This window comes from Linepithema humile, chromosome 8 (genome assembly GCF_040581485.1).
Source record: "Linepithema humile isolate Giens D197 chromosome 8, Lhum_UNIL_v1.0, whole genome shotgun sequence".
Classification (NCBI taxonomy): domain Eukaryota; kingdom Metazoa; phylum Arthropoda; class Insecta; order Hymenoptera; family Formicidae; genus Linepithema; species Linepithema humile.
In genome coordinates, this window is record NC_090135.1 from 7,584,069 (window position 1) to 7,600,187 (window position 16,119).

The window sequence follows — 16,119 nt, forward strand, 5'->3', positions numbered from 1 at the left end:
AAGAATATTTATTTCTTGAAAAGAAAATGTTTTTTGCACTAAAATGTTTTTATAATATTTCTAGAAAACGTGTCTTCTTTCTTAAATATCGTGCACTGCTGAATTTTTCATAATCAAACATCGTATTGATTCATGTAGTACATGACTTCATGACTCACATATTATACTCGGGGTCCACGCGAGTGCGCGCATGGAATCGAAATCGATCGTTCGTGTCGTTGTAACGTCCTTTCTGTGCGTTAACTATTTCTTTCCTCTACTTTGTACCCGTATATTCGCAATCCTGTCTAGATCTCTTAAAATGGTGAAGATGGAGCATGATGTGAGTATTAGTCTCGTCAAATCATCAAATGATTATCGCGAATCATTCGGCGTAAGTACGAATGGCGTCCCTTTGATGCTCACGCTACGTAGTCCATGATAGTCTGAATTGTATCGATAATTATCATATAATGCATACGTAGTAAGAGTAATGTGGTCTATAATATATCTTAGAAACACGAAATTTTATGTCTGATACGACTATTGTGTTTGATGTATCTAGCGAATTATATTTCAGAGCATTAATTTCCTTTATTTTGCCTTTACATTCACGTTATTAAATGACGTTTTTACGTTAATGCAATGCCGGTGTTTGTAAAAACGCAAATTCACTCATGGTCGAACCGTAAATGGCTTAATTTTTCAGTTCCGCGCATAAGTATATCTTCGTAGGTGTTTCAATACCGGCGTCGTATAGCAAACAATAATATATACAATAATGAACATAAATGACGCCAAAAAGAAGATTATATAACAATGAAATACAGTAGCTTGATTAAAACTAACAATTTTGCTCATATTTTCTATGAATCTTTAATTTTGATAACCACGAGATTATGATTATAAAAACATAGCTATTATTGTCGTTTTGAAAATTTATTTTATAAAAGTTAAATATAAAGAAAAAGATGTAAAGCAGTATTCAATAAATAATTTCTATCACTGATAATTATTTCTTATTTATGCTTGGAAAGTTTTTAGCACTAATATACATTTTCAATTATTTAATATTACAGGATGGCAAAAATGAGCCAGAACATGTGAGAAAGTTATTTATCGGAGGCTTGGATTATAGAACAACTGACGATTCGCTTAAAAAACATTTTGAGCAATGGGGAGAAATTGTGGACGTGGTCGTTATGAAAGATCCTAAAACGAAGCGGTCCAGAGGCTTTGGTTTTATTACTTACTCTCGTGCTCATATGGTAGACGATGCACAAAATGCTAGGTAAATAAGATTTTTTATACTTATTCGCTGGAAAGCTATTAGTATGTAACGATTTGTTATTTAAAAACAGCAATGTAATCAAATGCTTGTTTATATAAGTTTATGTTTAAAAAATTTTAATAAATCTTCAACTAACATTTTTAAATATTTTTTTGAAGACCTCATAGAGTGGATGGCAGAGTTGTGGAACCTAAAAGAGCCGTGCCTAGGCAAGAAATTGGTCGACCAGAAGCAGGAGCTACTGTGAAGAAACTTTTTGTAGGTGGTTTGAAAGATGATCATGAGGAGGAAGATCTCAGACAATACTTTCAGAGTTACGGCAGCATAAACTCAATCAGCATTGTGACTGACAAAGAGACTGGCAAAAAGCGTGGCTTTGGTTTCGTTGAATTCGATGATTATGATCCTGTTGACAAGATCTGTCTTCAACGTAACCACCAGATTCGTGGCAAGCATGTTGATGTTAAAAAGGTGAATATTTGTTTATAAAAAAAAACTTATCAAAAATTGATTTTTTTTTTTATATATTGAACGATCACTGTCCATCGTTCGTGTTTTTTATTAATAAAACTTAATTGCAGGCTTTAAGCAGAGCAGAAATGGCATCCGCGTCCGGTGGCGGCGGCGGCGGCGGCGGTGGCAGTCGCGGCGGACAGGGAGTAGGCAGAGGACCCCGCGGCGGCAACCAGGGCGGCGGTAGCTGGGGCGGACGCGGTAGTGGCGGTGGCGGCGGCGACTGGAACAACGGTGGTAACCAGGGTGGATACGGTGGTGGCAACCAAGGAGGTTGGGGAGGTAATGGTCCGTGGGAAAATCAGAACCAAGGTAAAGGTTTGCAGACAAACTTTTTATCTTCGCTTGGTTAACTTGTGTCGTCTAACTGATTTGCATGTCAGTTACGATACACAGCTATACAAACAAAAATGGATTCAGAACGTTAAAAAAAGGATCGATTATTTTAAAGGTGGAGGATGGAATCAAGGCGGACAGGGTGGTTATAACAGCGGTGGCAATTGGAGCAATGACAACTTCGGTGGTGGTTATCAGCAGGGTTATGGTGGCGGTCCAGTGCGCAATAATTTTAACTCGGGCGGTAGACCAGCACCGTACGGCATTAATTCGGGTCCTAGCGGCCGGCAGTCAGGAGATTCGAGATGGCTGCCACCCTTTGGTGGACAAGGTTAAAAATTAACGATAACGCTACGCATATCTTAATCATCTCCGCTTGCTCTTTCTATTTTTCTTCTACTAATTAATTATATTTTTTTAAATTGCGGCAAAGATTTTTTTTTTTTTGTTTAAAATTAAAATTACTATAATAAACTAATTATTTTTCACAAATGTTACAGGACCAATGGGCGGTGGAAATTCTGGCGGCGGCGGTGGTGGTGGGTACGGCAATCAAGGTGGCTACGGCGGTAATTCTCTTGGCGGTGGAAATATGGGCGGCGGTGGTGGCGGAGGTGGCAGCGGAAGGAGATATTAATTCAAACGAGCGCATATCGCTGACTTTTCTCGCTGGTAAGCACAGTCAATTTTAGCATAACTTTCAATTTGCTATTTAAAATTTTATTTACCTGCATTGATCGTGATCGTGAAATTTGGAAAATATCGAATAATTTTTCATGGAAATTTTTAATTGAATTTATTTAGCCTTAAACAATATTTTCGTTTTTAATTTATTGATTCGTCATTAAAGGTTAGCGTATTTAGTCCAAACAATTAATAGATAAACTTTGATATACTTGAATTATGCATATACATATATATTATGTGTGTATGTGTACAATTTAGAATTGCTTGAACATTGATGTCAGTTTATAAATTATTTGAGGCATTCTCGGTCTTATATATTTGCGTTATATGCAGCGTGTGTGATTCAGAAGATTCTCTATAATTTATTATAGTTTATCGGGAGATAAATCTTGAAGATCAGGAAAATTGTTGTGATATTTAATGGCTTGTGCAAACGATGCAAGTTAGAATACAAAAGTTACATCTAGCAATTATTGCATCTTTATATTTGTCGCATCATGTTTCTAACATAGCCAGAATTAAATAGCGTTTCCTTTTTTTAACTAACACATTTCTTAGCAAAGTTGCAAAATATAGAATAGATGAGAATCGTAGCTTAGGTGATTATAGCGATATAGTTGTCTATTCCTACTTTTCATATTTTACAATATGAATGATATTTTGATTCAGTGTGATAAAAGGATGATAGTTTTTATTTTACTTTATACGTGCATATAAAACAGGTTATTGATTGAATATTACTATCTTCCGTGATAAGAAACGACGAGAGATTTTTTCCAGAAGAATTTACTTAGTATGAAAGTCTGCAATTATAAAATCTGTGTATTAGGACCTCTGAGGGCTTAAAGGATCAAGGAGTTAGAATCTCAGGATATGAGACAGTGAAGGTTTAAATTTAGAAATAAATTTAGAAATATAGAAAATACAGAAATAAACTTTTTACAATTCGAAAGATTCAAGTACTTAGAAATTTAAAAAACCAAAAATATGAGTGTTTGCAGATCTTAAATTTCACGAATTTTATGATTTTAGTTTAAAATTTTACGAACTTACGTATATGCGGAAATTTTTAAAAATTGTCTAAATTTGTGTGAATATATAGCAATCTGAGAATTCAAAGATGTAGAAATTGAGAGATTCATAAATCGATTTCGAAAAGAAATACGTCTGAAAATCTTTGACAAATTCATGAATCTAGAATCTAAAAAATTAATAACGCACACTACTAAATCGATCAAATAAGCCAGAGATCTATGAAATGGAAGTCTGTAGAGCCAATAATTCCTGGAATCTAAGCGATGCCTGTATAAATCCAGAGCCTTCAAAAGATCCAAAGATTCGAAAATTCCTTGCTCGTGACCCAATCGGTCCTTTACACAGGTCAGGGAGCTTGACTAACGGATTTCTTGACTTTTGAACCTCAGGTGAAGCTACTACTCCTACTACTACTTGTCTTCTAGTCGCCAGTACTTCTGTACTGTTTAGTATTGGAGCAGGCAGGCAGGCTATCAGGCTAGAGACAAGACAACGAACAGGCAGAAAAAACAGTCAGGAAGTCAGTCAGGCAGGCAGGACAATCAGGATACAGGACAGAAACAGAGAGAGAAAGAGAGAGAGAGAGAAAAAAGTCATCAGTTAGCTCGCAGTGAGAGAGGCTTTATATATGCCTATCCTTTTCTATCTAATTTCTCTACCTTCTCCCCTCCATTCATAAAGATTCTCATTATCCCCCAAAATGTATTTGCACGTTCTTTGCAAGGACCTACATATTAATATTGACCAGACAGGAAAGAAGTCATTTATATACAGGAAGATGCTTTTCACAATAGGAAGAGCGCGAGAGAGAGAGGAAGCGAGAATGTGCGTATGTGTAACGATAAAAACGCGGCAACAAAAGAGAATATTTGTCAACGTTTTGTAGGAACTAGGAATAATTATTAGGAAGTAAAACTAGGTTAATTACCAAAACTGTATGTTTGTTTAAGAGCTAGTCGGCGAAATAAAAGTGACAAGAAACCTTTTCTTTATCATGTCTTATCTTGTGACGCGGGATCAGTAGGTTGTAAGCTCAGAGTGAAGGATTGCGAGAGGACAGAGTACGCCAGATAGAATAACTAATGAATCTGGAATATCTTTTTGTGCAACTTCGAAGTCTTATACGCTAACTTTATTTTTAAAAATGTGCAAAATGTTCTATACACCCTATTCGTTGTTGTATAAGAAGGCCTCTCGTATTATACGTGTAAAATTATACTACATAACTTCGAAGCTGCATTGTGCATGTATGCAAAATAATGGCAAGTCAGGATGTACACATTGAAGGAAGAGTTTGTAGACACATGATAGATAACAAGAAAAAAAAAAAAGCAGAAAAAGGAACAAGTAGATGTACTGTCGACATTTGTAGCCAGTGAAAAAAGTGCCACCGATATCTCGGGGCATCGATGTTTAAATATGTATCCGCAGTATTAAACCATTTGCACAGAACGAAAACCCAATCCCAGTTTTCTGTAGTTCTCTTCGTAGCGGGGAATTTGCTGAAGGAATTCGCGCGGACTTGTTTAGAAATCCATAATTTTCTTACGTCATATCATTTCAGGCTTTTGACGCGAAAATACTTAAAAATCTTGAAAATTTTCAAAATCTTCAAAATCTGAAGGTCCTTTGAGATTTTTATGAATTCTCGACAGCACGCGAAATGATTTGAAAACTTGATTGGAAAGTTTGTGAGGAAGAAAATTGATTGGGTTCACATCTATCACCAGATATAAAAAAAATGTATACATCTAAAGACTCGATCAGAGTATCTGCGAAGCACGATTCTCGAATCCTTCCAATCCTCTCATTCCTTAATCTGCTTTCCACCCTCAGGTAGATCTAGAACTACGAAAAGGTGCTAGAAAGTGCTAGAATAGCGTCTAGTTAGCCTAGTACAGTTTGGACCGGAGAACTTTAGCGATGAAGATTAGCAGCTTTAAAAGCCAGAAGGAAGCTAGAAAGCAGGCAGGTGTCAGAAAGAAAAATAAAAAGCGAGAGAAAAAAAAAATAAAAAGGATTCTCAGGCTGCGACAGACAGGACTAGTGTTTGCTAGGCTTTTCGCTCTAGCTTCTGTAATGCAATCACAGGTAGGAATGTTTCGACTCATTTGCTTAGACATAATACGTGTGTGTGTATGTGTTTATAATATACATTTACACATACATACATATACATTTATAGGGTGCTAAAGTGTGTGCATGTGCAGTATTGTTTTACAATGTCTTTCGAACGTTATCTAGTGTTTTAAATACCAGAATTGTTGTCCAGAAAATTGGCGAAAGTTTGATGAATTTGAAGGAATTGGTAGAAATTATTCTGAAATTGATTGATTTAAATTTTTCTAATCCTAAATCGTAAATTGAGATTGCTTTCTCGAGTCTTGGATTTTCTTCTTTTCTGTTTTATACCATCACTTTGTGTTTCTCAAACAGAATTGAATTTCGTTGCACCTTTTACAGAAGAAACTATAACAAGCTGGCAAAATATATTCAAATAAGGAAAAAACGCTTTAAAACAAAATTTATTTTAATATACTTCAATCTTTATCGAATTTATACCAGGTACTATTATTTATGATATAAATTATATTGATTTTGTACATACAATTATGATGCTTTCTGTTGCGTAAACTTATTTCTAATGATTTTTCCCGATTCCATCTAATTCGTCTTTCTTTTGCGAAGAAAAAAGCTTTAAAACGGGAAGAGCACACTTTCGTTTCTATTGTTGTTGTATCGTTGCTATTTTTATATAGTTTCCTTCTCTTTCTTTTTTTTATCTTCGTCGTTAGTGTTTATATGTATTAGAAACAATCTCTGCAAAATTATCGAAGAGAAAATATACCTTTTTTTTATATATATTATGTCGGAGAATCTCTAAAACTTTAATGTTAAACATTGTGGCTTTGCGTATTTTCGGTATCGAGCACTAATCTTCGCGTTGCAAATATCAAGCATCCCGTGTTCAAAAATATTCAATGCGACATTATCGAGACTATCACAACTTGGGAAGAAAATTGTTATGGTTCAAAAAACAGTTGCGCTTTTTAAAAACAAAATTGAAAAATTCTATTAATCGTTTAAAAAACTCTTTCTAGTGTCGTAACACCTAAGGTGCGATAGTTTTACCGCATATTTTAAAGTTCACGGACACCCGATCAAGCTTTTAAATGTTGATTTAGAAGAAAACGACTTTATTGAGTTTAATGAAGGAGCTAGGATGCGAGAAGGATGATAAAGATGATAGACGTTGTCACTTTGTTCATTTGAGTTCTTTTGCTCGGAGCAGGCAGGGCGTTTGTTATTGACATTTTTTTTACTTTCACTGTATTAATTGCTATCTTTCGTTTTCATTAATTTCTGGTTTACCATTTGGGCTGGTACTCGAAGAGAAGCAACATTCCTCTACCGCCGCCCTTCCAAGGTTGTTGCACAAGCTGAGGTAAGTTTAAGATGATAATTATTCTCTGCGTTTTACGAGGTGTTTTTTTTTAAATTGCTTCGAATATCATTCAAAGTTGGGTATTTTTTAAAAGATCTAAGAACCTATATTTTCAGAATTCTCGAAATTTAAACAATTAAAAACATAAATATAAGAATCAAAATCCGATAACAAATATAAAAATTAAAAATTCCAACACTTCTAAACTAAAATTTGTTTTTTTACAATTTTTGAAAATTGATATAACACAGTATTTTAGTATAGAAATTTTCGGTGATCCGCAAGTTTCTAAATTTTTTAAAACTGAAGTATTATTTTGGGAATTATTCCAAAGTTCTCAGAATTGGGTTATATAAAGGTGGGTTAAAAATTTAAAAGATTCTTTTAGAGTCTTAGACTGATTTTTCCAGAGCTCGAAAGCTCTCGCACAGCTCCAAGATTTTAGGAGTTGAAAGACTTGAGCAAGCAAGGATCTAGAGATCCGATAAGAATCTCGGATTTATTGCGTGATGTATTTAGATTGTAATTGTTTTTACACGTTTAATAAACATCTTTTTAGTATATATATCTACAAAGTTGTTTCATTCCCTACCAAGCTTATGAAATACACAGCTATTGTACATTTATATCTATGCGAACTACGTAAAAGCGTTCGAACGAATTATAATGTGTTACACGCAAGACTGTAAGTAGTATTTTTAAGATTTAATTTTTCCTATAATTTATTATATACAATACAAATTTACACATACGGCGCTAATTTATGTGTTTATTACTCTGTTGGTTCCTTTATATTTTAGTTTAAAAAAATGAATCTCCTTATCCTGCGGCCGTCCTTCTCGTATATCTCAGGAGAAATAGTCAGAATCCTTCTTCCGAAACCTAGATAGTCTAAGTATTTAATAAGAATTTTTTTTTTCTATATTCATTACTTTAAATTTTCATCTCTAATAAGGCTATTTGTTTTTCAGATATTTTTGTTTAAAAAAATCTACAATTCCTTTATCCTGCAGCCGTCCTGTATATTTCGAGAGAAATAACCAGAATCCTTCTTCCGAAATCCAGATAGTCTAAGTATTTAACAATTTTTTTTTCTAAAATCTATACTATTTTAATTTTTCACCTCTAATAAGGCTATTTGTTTTTCAGATATTTTTGTATAAAAAATTCTACAATTTCTTTATCTTGCGGCCGTTCTTTTCGTATATCTCGAGAGAAATAACCAGAATCCTTCTGAAATCTAAATAATCTAAGTATTTAATAAGAATTTTTTTTTTTTCTAAAATTTATGCTACTTTAAATTTTCATTTTTAATAAGGCTATTTGTTTTTCAGATATTTTTGTTTAAAAAATCTATAAGTTTTAAACGTTCGAAAAAATTATGATTATTTCTTCCGCACTTCTAAACGCTGTCTACACAATTGTACAACAATTATAAATTTACAATTAACAATAAAACTCATGGTTAAAGGATTAAAACGGCAGGAAGCGAGAAAAAGTTTGCAAGTAAGTTGATCGTAAACCAATTTTACTGATCATTTTAAGACAAAGTATAGAAAAATGCTCTATATCGGTTTTTTTTGCAAAACTCGATGTTTAAAATGAAAGATTGCCAAGTAATTTTATCAGGATTTATTCAGAAGTTTTATTACGTTATTTCGAAAATCTTTACATATTACTTATTAACACTTCCTAATATATTCCTAATAGATTATTCGATAGCTTACACGTCTCCAAATCAATTCTATAGCTCGAAACATTTCGTCCATGTCGATGTAAATGTTCAGGCCACCGAGGATATAAAGTGCACAGACCGGCTATGTGAAAGGTTCGAAATCTCTCGTATTGATTTTTTTAAATTTCGGAATACAGAGACATTAAGACTGCCATGAAAAATTACAGTGGAAATAAATATCCGTATCGGCAAGCATGCGTCTAGTTATTCAAAAAATAAACTGATCAACTTTCTTTTATTTAAGAGATTATTTTAAAAAGATATCTAATTTTTCGAACAAGATGAATAGAAAAAAATGCATATTTTTGGCAGCAAAGAATGTCAAAGTTTTTCGAAATTATTACTTTTAATATGACGACATGAAAGATGATTTTATTTATAATGTTTTTTGTTTAGAGCGCATCGAAAACTGTTAAGAGTTGGTTCTATGCCGCGTAACTACGTAAAAAAAGGATTCAACTTATAATTAGATGAATACGCTGCTCGCGTTAAGTTTAATTTAATTAAATTATGGACGCGAGGTTCGATGGATTATCGGATGTCTCGCTTCCGCTGCTGCTGTAACGCGGTTGTTCCTTCGACGACGAGTCGGCGATGATGGAGTTGCTGGATGCGCAAGAGTGATTAGTCACCGATCCGTAAGTATCCTTGTACAGGCAGAGACCGCAGAATCCTGCCGCGTTATAAAGCGGCAGATTCACTAAACCGTTCGACACGGCGAAGTTTCTGCAAAACAGCAAAGCGACGCGTAATTATATTTGGTTAAATTTTTTTACAAACTTTCGCGACTGCGATTGATCAATGTTCCATATTTTCTATACAAAATCCAAAATTATTTCTGCTGGAGGAACAGTTCGGGGAGGGAAATTGCAAACGCGTGATCAATTTGCGCATCCCCATTTACTGAAAGCAAAGACCTTTATTCAGCGAAACATTAGGGGAGAATAACAAAATCGTTACTTAAACTGTGGATCGCGTGTTAGCAACCCTCTCCGCTTCGTTTATGTTCTTAATACCGTAGCCGGTTAAGGACTGTTATTGTGAGAGCATCTCCCCGTTAAGATCTCAACCGCTTAAAACTTCATAATCAAGCCTTCCGTAACATATTGAAAGCTCCGCGTGACCGCCGATTATCTCCACTTTTGATTCGCGCTTGGTATTTTACAGTAATAAAAATCGCCTGAATCGAAATGAACAATTTAACAATTCGTACTTCCGCAAATAATCTAAGATGAAGAAAATGTTGTAGTGGAAGAGAGATAGCTTGACAGAGTTTTTTTTTTCGAAGAATTGTTCTCTTACATTCTTGCACCCTTGAATTCCTATAAATGTAAGTAAATGGAGCAAATTGAGATCGCACTTGTACACCCCACGGATTTATCTATGAGGGTTGCGACAAGTGGATGAGAAAATCCTGCGGTTAGCACGGCGAGTGCATTTATCCGTCGTTTATCCGTCGGTTTATCGAGCGTCAGGTGCATATCGACTGAATCGAAGCCGGGGGGGGGCCACCCGGGAGGCAAGGGAGGGCGGCGGAAGGAAGGGCGGGAGCCGGGATTCGGCGGACCCCGTGAGCGACGGTCGACTGCGGTTCGACTGATTCCCGATGCGATACACCGCTAAATAGCCTTAAGTAGGATTATGTCTCCGCTATTGTGATCGAGGCGAGGCGAAAGGAGGAGTTCTCGTACACATTTCGGTCTTTGTGCGGCGCCGGGACATCCCGACGCGCTTCTCCTCCCCCTTTCGAATCGCGCCGCGGTGTGTTCTCGGAGTAATTGTTTGTAAATAAGACGGAAACCTGATTCTGGTCGATGCTTCGCGCGATCTAAAAGGGAGGTTGAATCGTCGTCGTGTGAATCTAGAAATTGATAATGCGGAGAATTTGAAAACAAGGGGCGGAGGTGAAAGCGGAATTCGGAAATTAAAAAACAATAATCTCTGTGCCACGCAAGTCGTATATTTGACCACGGTCTTTTTTTCAGCCGAATTTTTTGAATACAATTTCGCGTTCCGTTTCGTCTCTTAGAAGCTTGGTTCGGAACCGAGAGCGTAAAATTTTGGGAACAGCTGATGAGACAAAGGGCCGCGCATTATGTAGTAATTATGTCGAACGCACAATATATCACGCTGACAAGATAACGATTCGGATGGATGCATCGCGCATGGGATGCAAGGACGTGGGATGCGTGCGAGAATTGCCATATGTTTTCCGTAGGGTCTATTATGGTCCTCTTATTTTTCCCATGCTCGGCTTCGATGTATACGAATCGGAATCGAGATAAAATTACACATTTAAATTGGAGAGATAACGGTGATAAATATATCACGCTCTGACTTTAAGCAAATAATTATTCAAACGTGACACGTGAAAAAAATCCGAACGTAATTGTACAGAAAGGAGCCAATTGCTAATTTTGGACTTTTAGATTTTTATCGCAAAATGTGTAAGAAATTCTCTATTTTTCTTCTTTAAAATGAAAATCTTAGAGACGTTTAATTACAATTGATTCTAAATAATGTATCTTTCCATACAAAATTCTTTGTTTTGTAAAAATGTTAATTTGTCAAAGGAGGATCTAAAAAGGATCGAAAAAAACTATGACAACATATTCAGGTCATCCTATAAGCAGGATTGTATAATAAGTGCAAATGAATATACCGGTACTGCTGGTCCAGTTGCGCCTTCTCGATCCTTTTGTCCTTAGCGCGCCTGTTCTGGAACCAGATCTTGATTTGCGTCTCGGTGAGTCTTAAGGAAGCCGCAAGCTCGAATCTACGTCCTCTTGAGATATACTCCCCTCGTCGATACTCGACCTCCAGCCTCAGGGTCTGTTCGCCGCTGAACGTTGTCCTTTGCCTTCGCGGCCGGCCCTCTTTTCTTCTTCTGCGCGCCACTGCGAGGAGAACAAATCTTGAATTGTGCGGTGAGAAATTACGTAGCGCGACATCCTCAAGATTTCAATTTTTTACAGACATCGAAAAGACATCCAGAGAATGCTTATTAAATGTTAGAAAGAAGTAGCGTAGAAATTGAATACAAAATGGTCCGTTGGTTTCAATGAGCGATTTAATGATTTCGTCGGTGTGAAATAATTAAGTCGGCCACATGGTAAAGCCTCTCCCGTTCCCAGAATCGTATTAAACACCTGGATCTTCGAGTGACGTATATAAATGAGTAACAAAAGACCGCTTCTTGGTAAATTGTGCGCTTGTTAATAATTAGAATTTAGCAATTAAAACTATATATTGCTTATAAATACGTGTCGTGGCTTAGTTCGCAAATACTTTAATTTTGGTATCTATTATCAAGCACATATTACGAGTCCGTGAAATAAATCCAGACACGCTTGTAATTTCATCTTCCCTACGTGATAGAATAATTAAGATGCATCAGTAAGCGACACCGGAAATCGAGACTGTGCAAGGCTTCGCCCAATCTGGCGCGAAGTGGATACTGCAGGATCTTAATTGCTTCTTGAACCTCACAGTGCTTTCAAATGGTTTGATAAATTAACATTTTTACAAAACGAAGAATTTTACACGAGAAGATACATTATTTAGAATCAGTTGCGATTAAACATCTCTAAGATTTTTCTTTTAAAGGAGAAAAACAGAGAATTTCTTACACATTTTGCAATAAAAATCTAAAAAAGTCCAAAATTAGCAATTGGCTCCTTTCCGTACAATTGCGTTCCGCTGTTATTCGAGGTAATTAATTATAAATTAATTCAATTGAGTAGAAATTTGTGTAAATTAATTCAGATATCGCTCGACATTCGGAGCAAATTGGGATCACGGGGATCAGATCAGCGAGTATAGATTCCTCGTGATACGATTCGCGATGCGCGCGACTTATAAACACCCGGCGTGTATTTTCCGGCGAGTCGAGTCGCTCGGTGGCTCGGCTTAAGAGCCGGAGAGGAGGCGAGCTGATTTGAGGGAATACCGCGACGTATATCTCGCATTGAGAGGCGGCCAACTGCGTTTCGTAATCTCATCACAATATCGCGACGAGGTGTCGAAGCGGGATAAACCCCGCGCGAGCGTGTGCGCGCGTATGTTCGTCCTTGCGATATGCTTTTGCCACGGCACCGCCAAACTTTCCAGATGAAGAGTGAAATTCGCTAATTCTCCCCCGCCGCTACCTACCACGTTATATCTCGGAAACTTGTTAAACTCTGCGAAATTTGTCGTTTTTCGCGAAACAATTTCTGCGAGATCCAATATTGTCGCGGCGAAAGCGCGTCTCTCTCTCTCTCTCTCTCTCTCTCTCTCTTTCTCTCTCTCTCTCTCTCTCTCTCTCTCTTTCTCTCTCACAATATCCTCTCCCTCTGGACGATGGTCGCATCCGTTCAGCGTCACATAATGCGACATCACGAAATCTGCTTACCGATTCGCGAATGCTTGAACGTAAAGACGCCTTCGGATCTTCAGCTTACAGAGAGAGAGAGAGAGAGAGAGAGAGGGGGGGACCGCGTGGTCCGAGTACCAAGTCTTTGGAAATGCAATCGCTTCCATTTCTGCGAGTATATCTCCGTGCTGCAACTTACAGGATGCGTGCAGGATGGAACAGAATGTGTGGACCAAAAATACATTACGATCACAACACACAGAATGTTGCATGAAATCCGCGCTAAAGTTCAGAATTGTAATTCTTAATTTTAAGCGCGGAATTATATTGGTCGCTTAATTGCTTAAAGTTCAATTAGTCAGTCAAATAAATGAACCGAGCGAAATTGAACGAAAGTTAATCAAATCAATATTGAATTCGATCCAAAATTCATCCGGTAAGCCGCTCTTGCATGTCGCGTCGTGCTGTCGATTAATCGAGCGGAGGATTAAAATTCGCGATGCAGAAGCAGCAGGAAAACTTACGGAAGGCTGAGAATCCTTGGAAGTGGTGCTCGGCCATGGGGTGATGGCTCGGCACACCGTGGAGATGCGGTGGTAGCGTAGGCGGATGTGCGAGCTGCGTCAGGTGTAAAGGATGACCGGGTGCTCTCGGAAAAAATCCGTGCAGGAAGGGCAGCCTTACAGTCGTGAGCACCGAGTCCTTCTCCGCTTCCTTGCCCTCGAACACTTTACTTCTCACGGCATTGTCCGGCGCCTTTTCGAGATCCTTGGAATCTTGCGACGTCTATAACAAAAAGGACAGTTTAATTTCAGTTTCAAAGTCCGTTTATCTTACATTATAAGAGTTCATTTAATTTTCTCAACTTGGAAAATTAACTTTCCAAATTCTTCATAATTTTTCGAAGAACTTTGGGACGAAAAATCGCGGAAAGCGAGGAGGATTGTAGCTATTTATCTTCGGAAGTTGTTGAAAAGTGAATTATTGCCAATATTGCTTTCTTTTATATTAATTGAAAAAATTGGTATAAGAACGTTGTTGTACTAACGTGTAATGTCTTGTGTGTTTCAAGTGAATCAGGGAGCACGTGCGGGGTTTTCTCTGTGATTTCTGGCGAAGAATCTAAACTCTCTCTCGTACAATCTTCGTCCTCGTCGTCCTTCGTTTTCTTGGTCGCCTCTAAATGACCGTAAAGCCGCGCGAAGAAACGTCGCGGCGACGATGGCCTTCTCGTCTTCTTCGCAGACATTGAAGGAAAGGTAATCTCTAGATTCCTCGACAGTTCATGGGTCTTGAAGACCTCAAACAAATATTTCTCTCAAATGCGAAAGAATTAAACGTTCTCAGACATAAAACATTTTCTTTAAATGAAAGAGTGTGAATCTTGAAAGATATCAGACGTAATTATAATTCTTTTTTTCTTCTTAAGTGAAGAATAATGAACCGAGAAGATCCTCAAACGCGTAGAATTTTCGTGTCAAACAAAAGGTGACAACAAACGTGAATTAAGAACTTTTGGATGAAGGATCTTCTTTCGAGTGAAAAATTATTCTCTATATGAAATATTTGTTTCGACGAAGATGGATCTTGAATCCTCAGAAGAATTTTTCTAGATAGAAAACATTCGCAATCTGTTATATCCAAGTGCGCTGTCATCCAATTCAAAGTTTTACAAATTCAGATGTCCAATGTTCTTAAAACTTAAAGTTGATAGCAACAGGAGCTTAAGCGAAGTCTAAAATTTCTCAGAAACCAGAACTTGAAACACTGCAAACTTCCACAACTCAGAGCTTCACAATTTTCGAATGTCGAAGATTTTCGAGTTCAACTCGCTTATCTTTGTCTCTCTCTTTTTCTCTCTCTTTTTCTCGAAATCCTTGATAATTATCCCCCGTTACTTCTTTTCTTCACAAAATTGCATTTTTTTCACCAGAACACAATTCAGTCACAATTAAAATTATGCCGGGAGACTCTCGGGATAGGATTTGTGCACCATCCGGCGTCTCGAGACGGATCGGAGCGTAGCGGACTCGTCAGTTAGAGAATGTTGGTCTCTGCGGGATGGCACGCGCGTCTGAATCACCTGGCTGTCCTCCATTCTCTCACCTCGTGCTGGCTAGGGTGAAGGACCAAGGTAGAGGGGGGGGATACTCCCTTCCACGAAGATGTCTCTCCACCCTCGGCCACCCTCTCTTTCCCATGCGGCGCTGCGCCGCCCCCATGCGAAGCCGCACGTGCGGCCGCATTTGCACGGCCGAAAGTTTCACTTCCTGGACGGATAAAACGCGATACCCTTGCTAGGATATCCTGGTTTAATCTTCGCGATCTCTCAGTCTGCTTTCGAATGCCGAGAGACATTTCTAGGATATGCGCGAATATCGCGATGAGTTACGAGAGACGATCAATTTGCAATTGATTTTTTTCTCTACGCAAATCTTTAACCTACGCAATGATATACTGAAATAATAAAGCTGAGTCTGTCGCATCGATCGAAAATAATTGGGCAGGTTATTCTGTAAGCTTTCGATAGAATAGCAGATGTGATTAGTCCGCTCTCGAAAAGGCAACGAAATAGGGAACTTGAAATTATATTATTTGAATAATAGCAATACCAATCATGCGTTGGTTCGCGGGGAATAGAAATGAGAAAGGGCTTATCGCGAGCGGAAATGAAAGAACAGCGCGCGCAGTTTAGCGTGAGCAGCGAGATTATTGCGGGTTCATTCTGTTCTCAATTTTTTTGC

At 37.5% G+C, this 16,119-nt stretch overlaps 2 protein-coding genes across 4 annotated transcripts; one reads left to right on the top strand and one right to left on the bottom strand.

The window, feature by feature from the left end:
• The first annotated feature begins 158 nt into the window (after positions 1-158).
• On the top strand, positions 159-7,851 carry LOC105670570 (Ribonuclear protein at 97D). Of its 3 annotated transcripts, none has more exons than XM_012364159.2 (7): positions 159-322; positions 1,059-1,270; positions 1,429-1,741; positions 1,852-2,101; positions 2,235-2,450; positions 2,620-2,791; positions 7,235-7,851. In XM_012364159.2, exons 1-6 carry the CDS (start codon positions 191-193, stop codon positions 2,754-2,756), a joined length of 1,260 nt encoding a protein of 419 aa, XP_012219582.1. In that variant the 5' UTR covers positions 159-190; the 3' UTR covers positions 2,757-2,791; positions 7,235-7,851. The 3 variants fall into 3 exon arrangements, with proteins under 3 accessions (XP_012219582.1, XP_012219581.1, XP_012219584.1); XM_012364158.2 differs by lacking the exon at positions 7,235-7,851 and adding an exon at positions 4,231-4,827; XM_012364161.2 differs by lacking the exon at positions 7,235-7,851 and adding an exon at positions 4,231-4,827 and having other exon boundaries at positions 160-322; positions 1,852-2,095.
• Positions 7,852-9,524: 1,673 nt separating this feature from the next.
• LOC105670504 (transcription factor rough) lies at positions 9,525-15,681 on the bottom strand. The gene is made up of 4 exons (XM_012364048.2): positions 14,424-15,681; positions 13,900-14,161; positions 11,684-11,918; positions 9,525-9,747 (listed from the first exon to the last, which is right to left on the bottom strand). Exons 1-4 carry the CDS (start codon positions 14,622-14,624, stop codon positions 9,525-9,527), a joined length of 921 nt encoding a protein of 306 aa, XP_012219471.1. The 5' UTR covers positions 14,625-15,681.
• Positions 15,682-16,119: the final 438 nt, after the last annotated feature.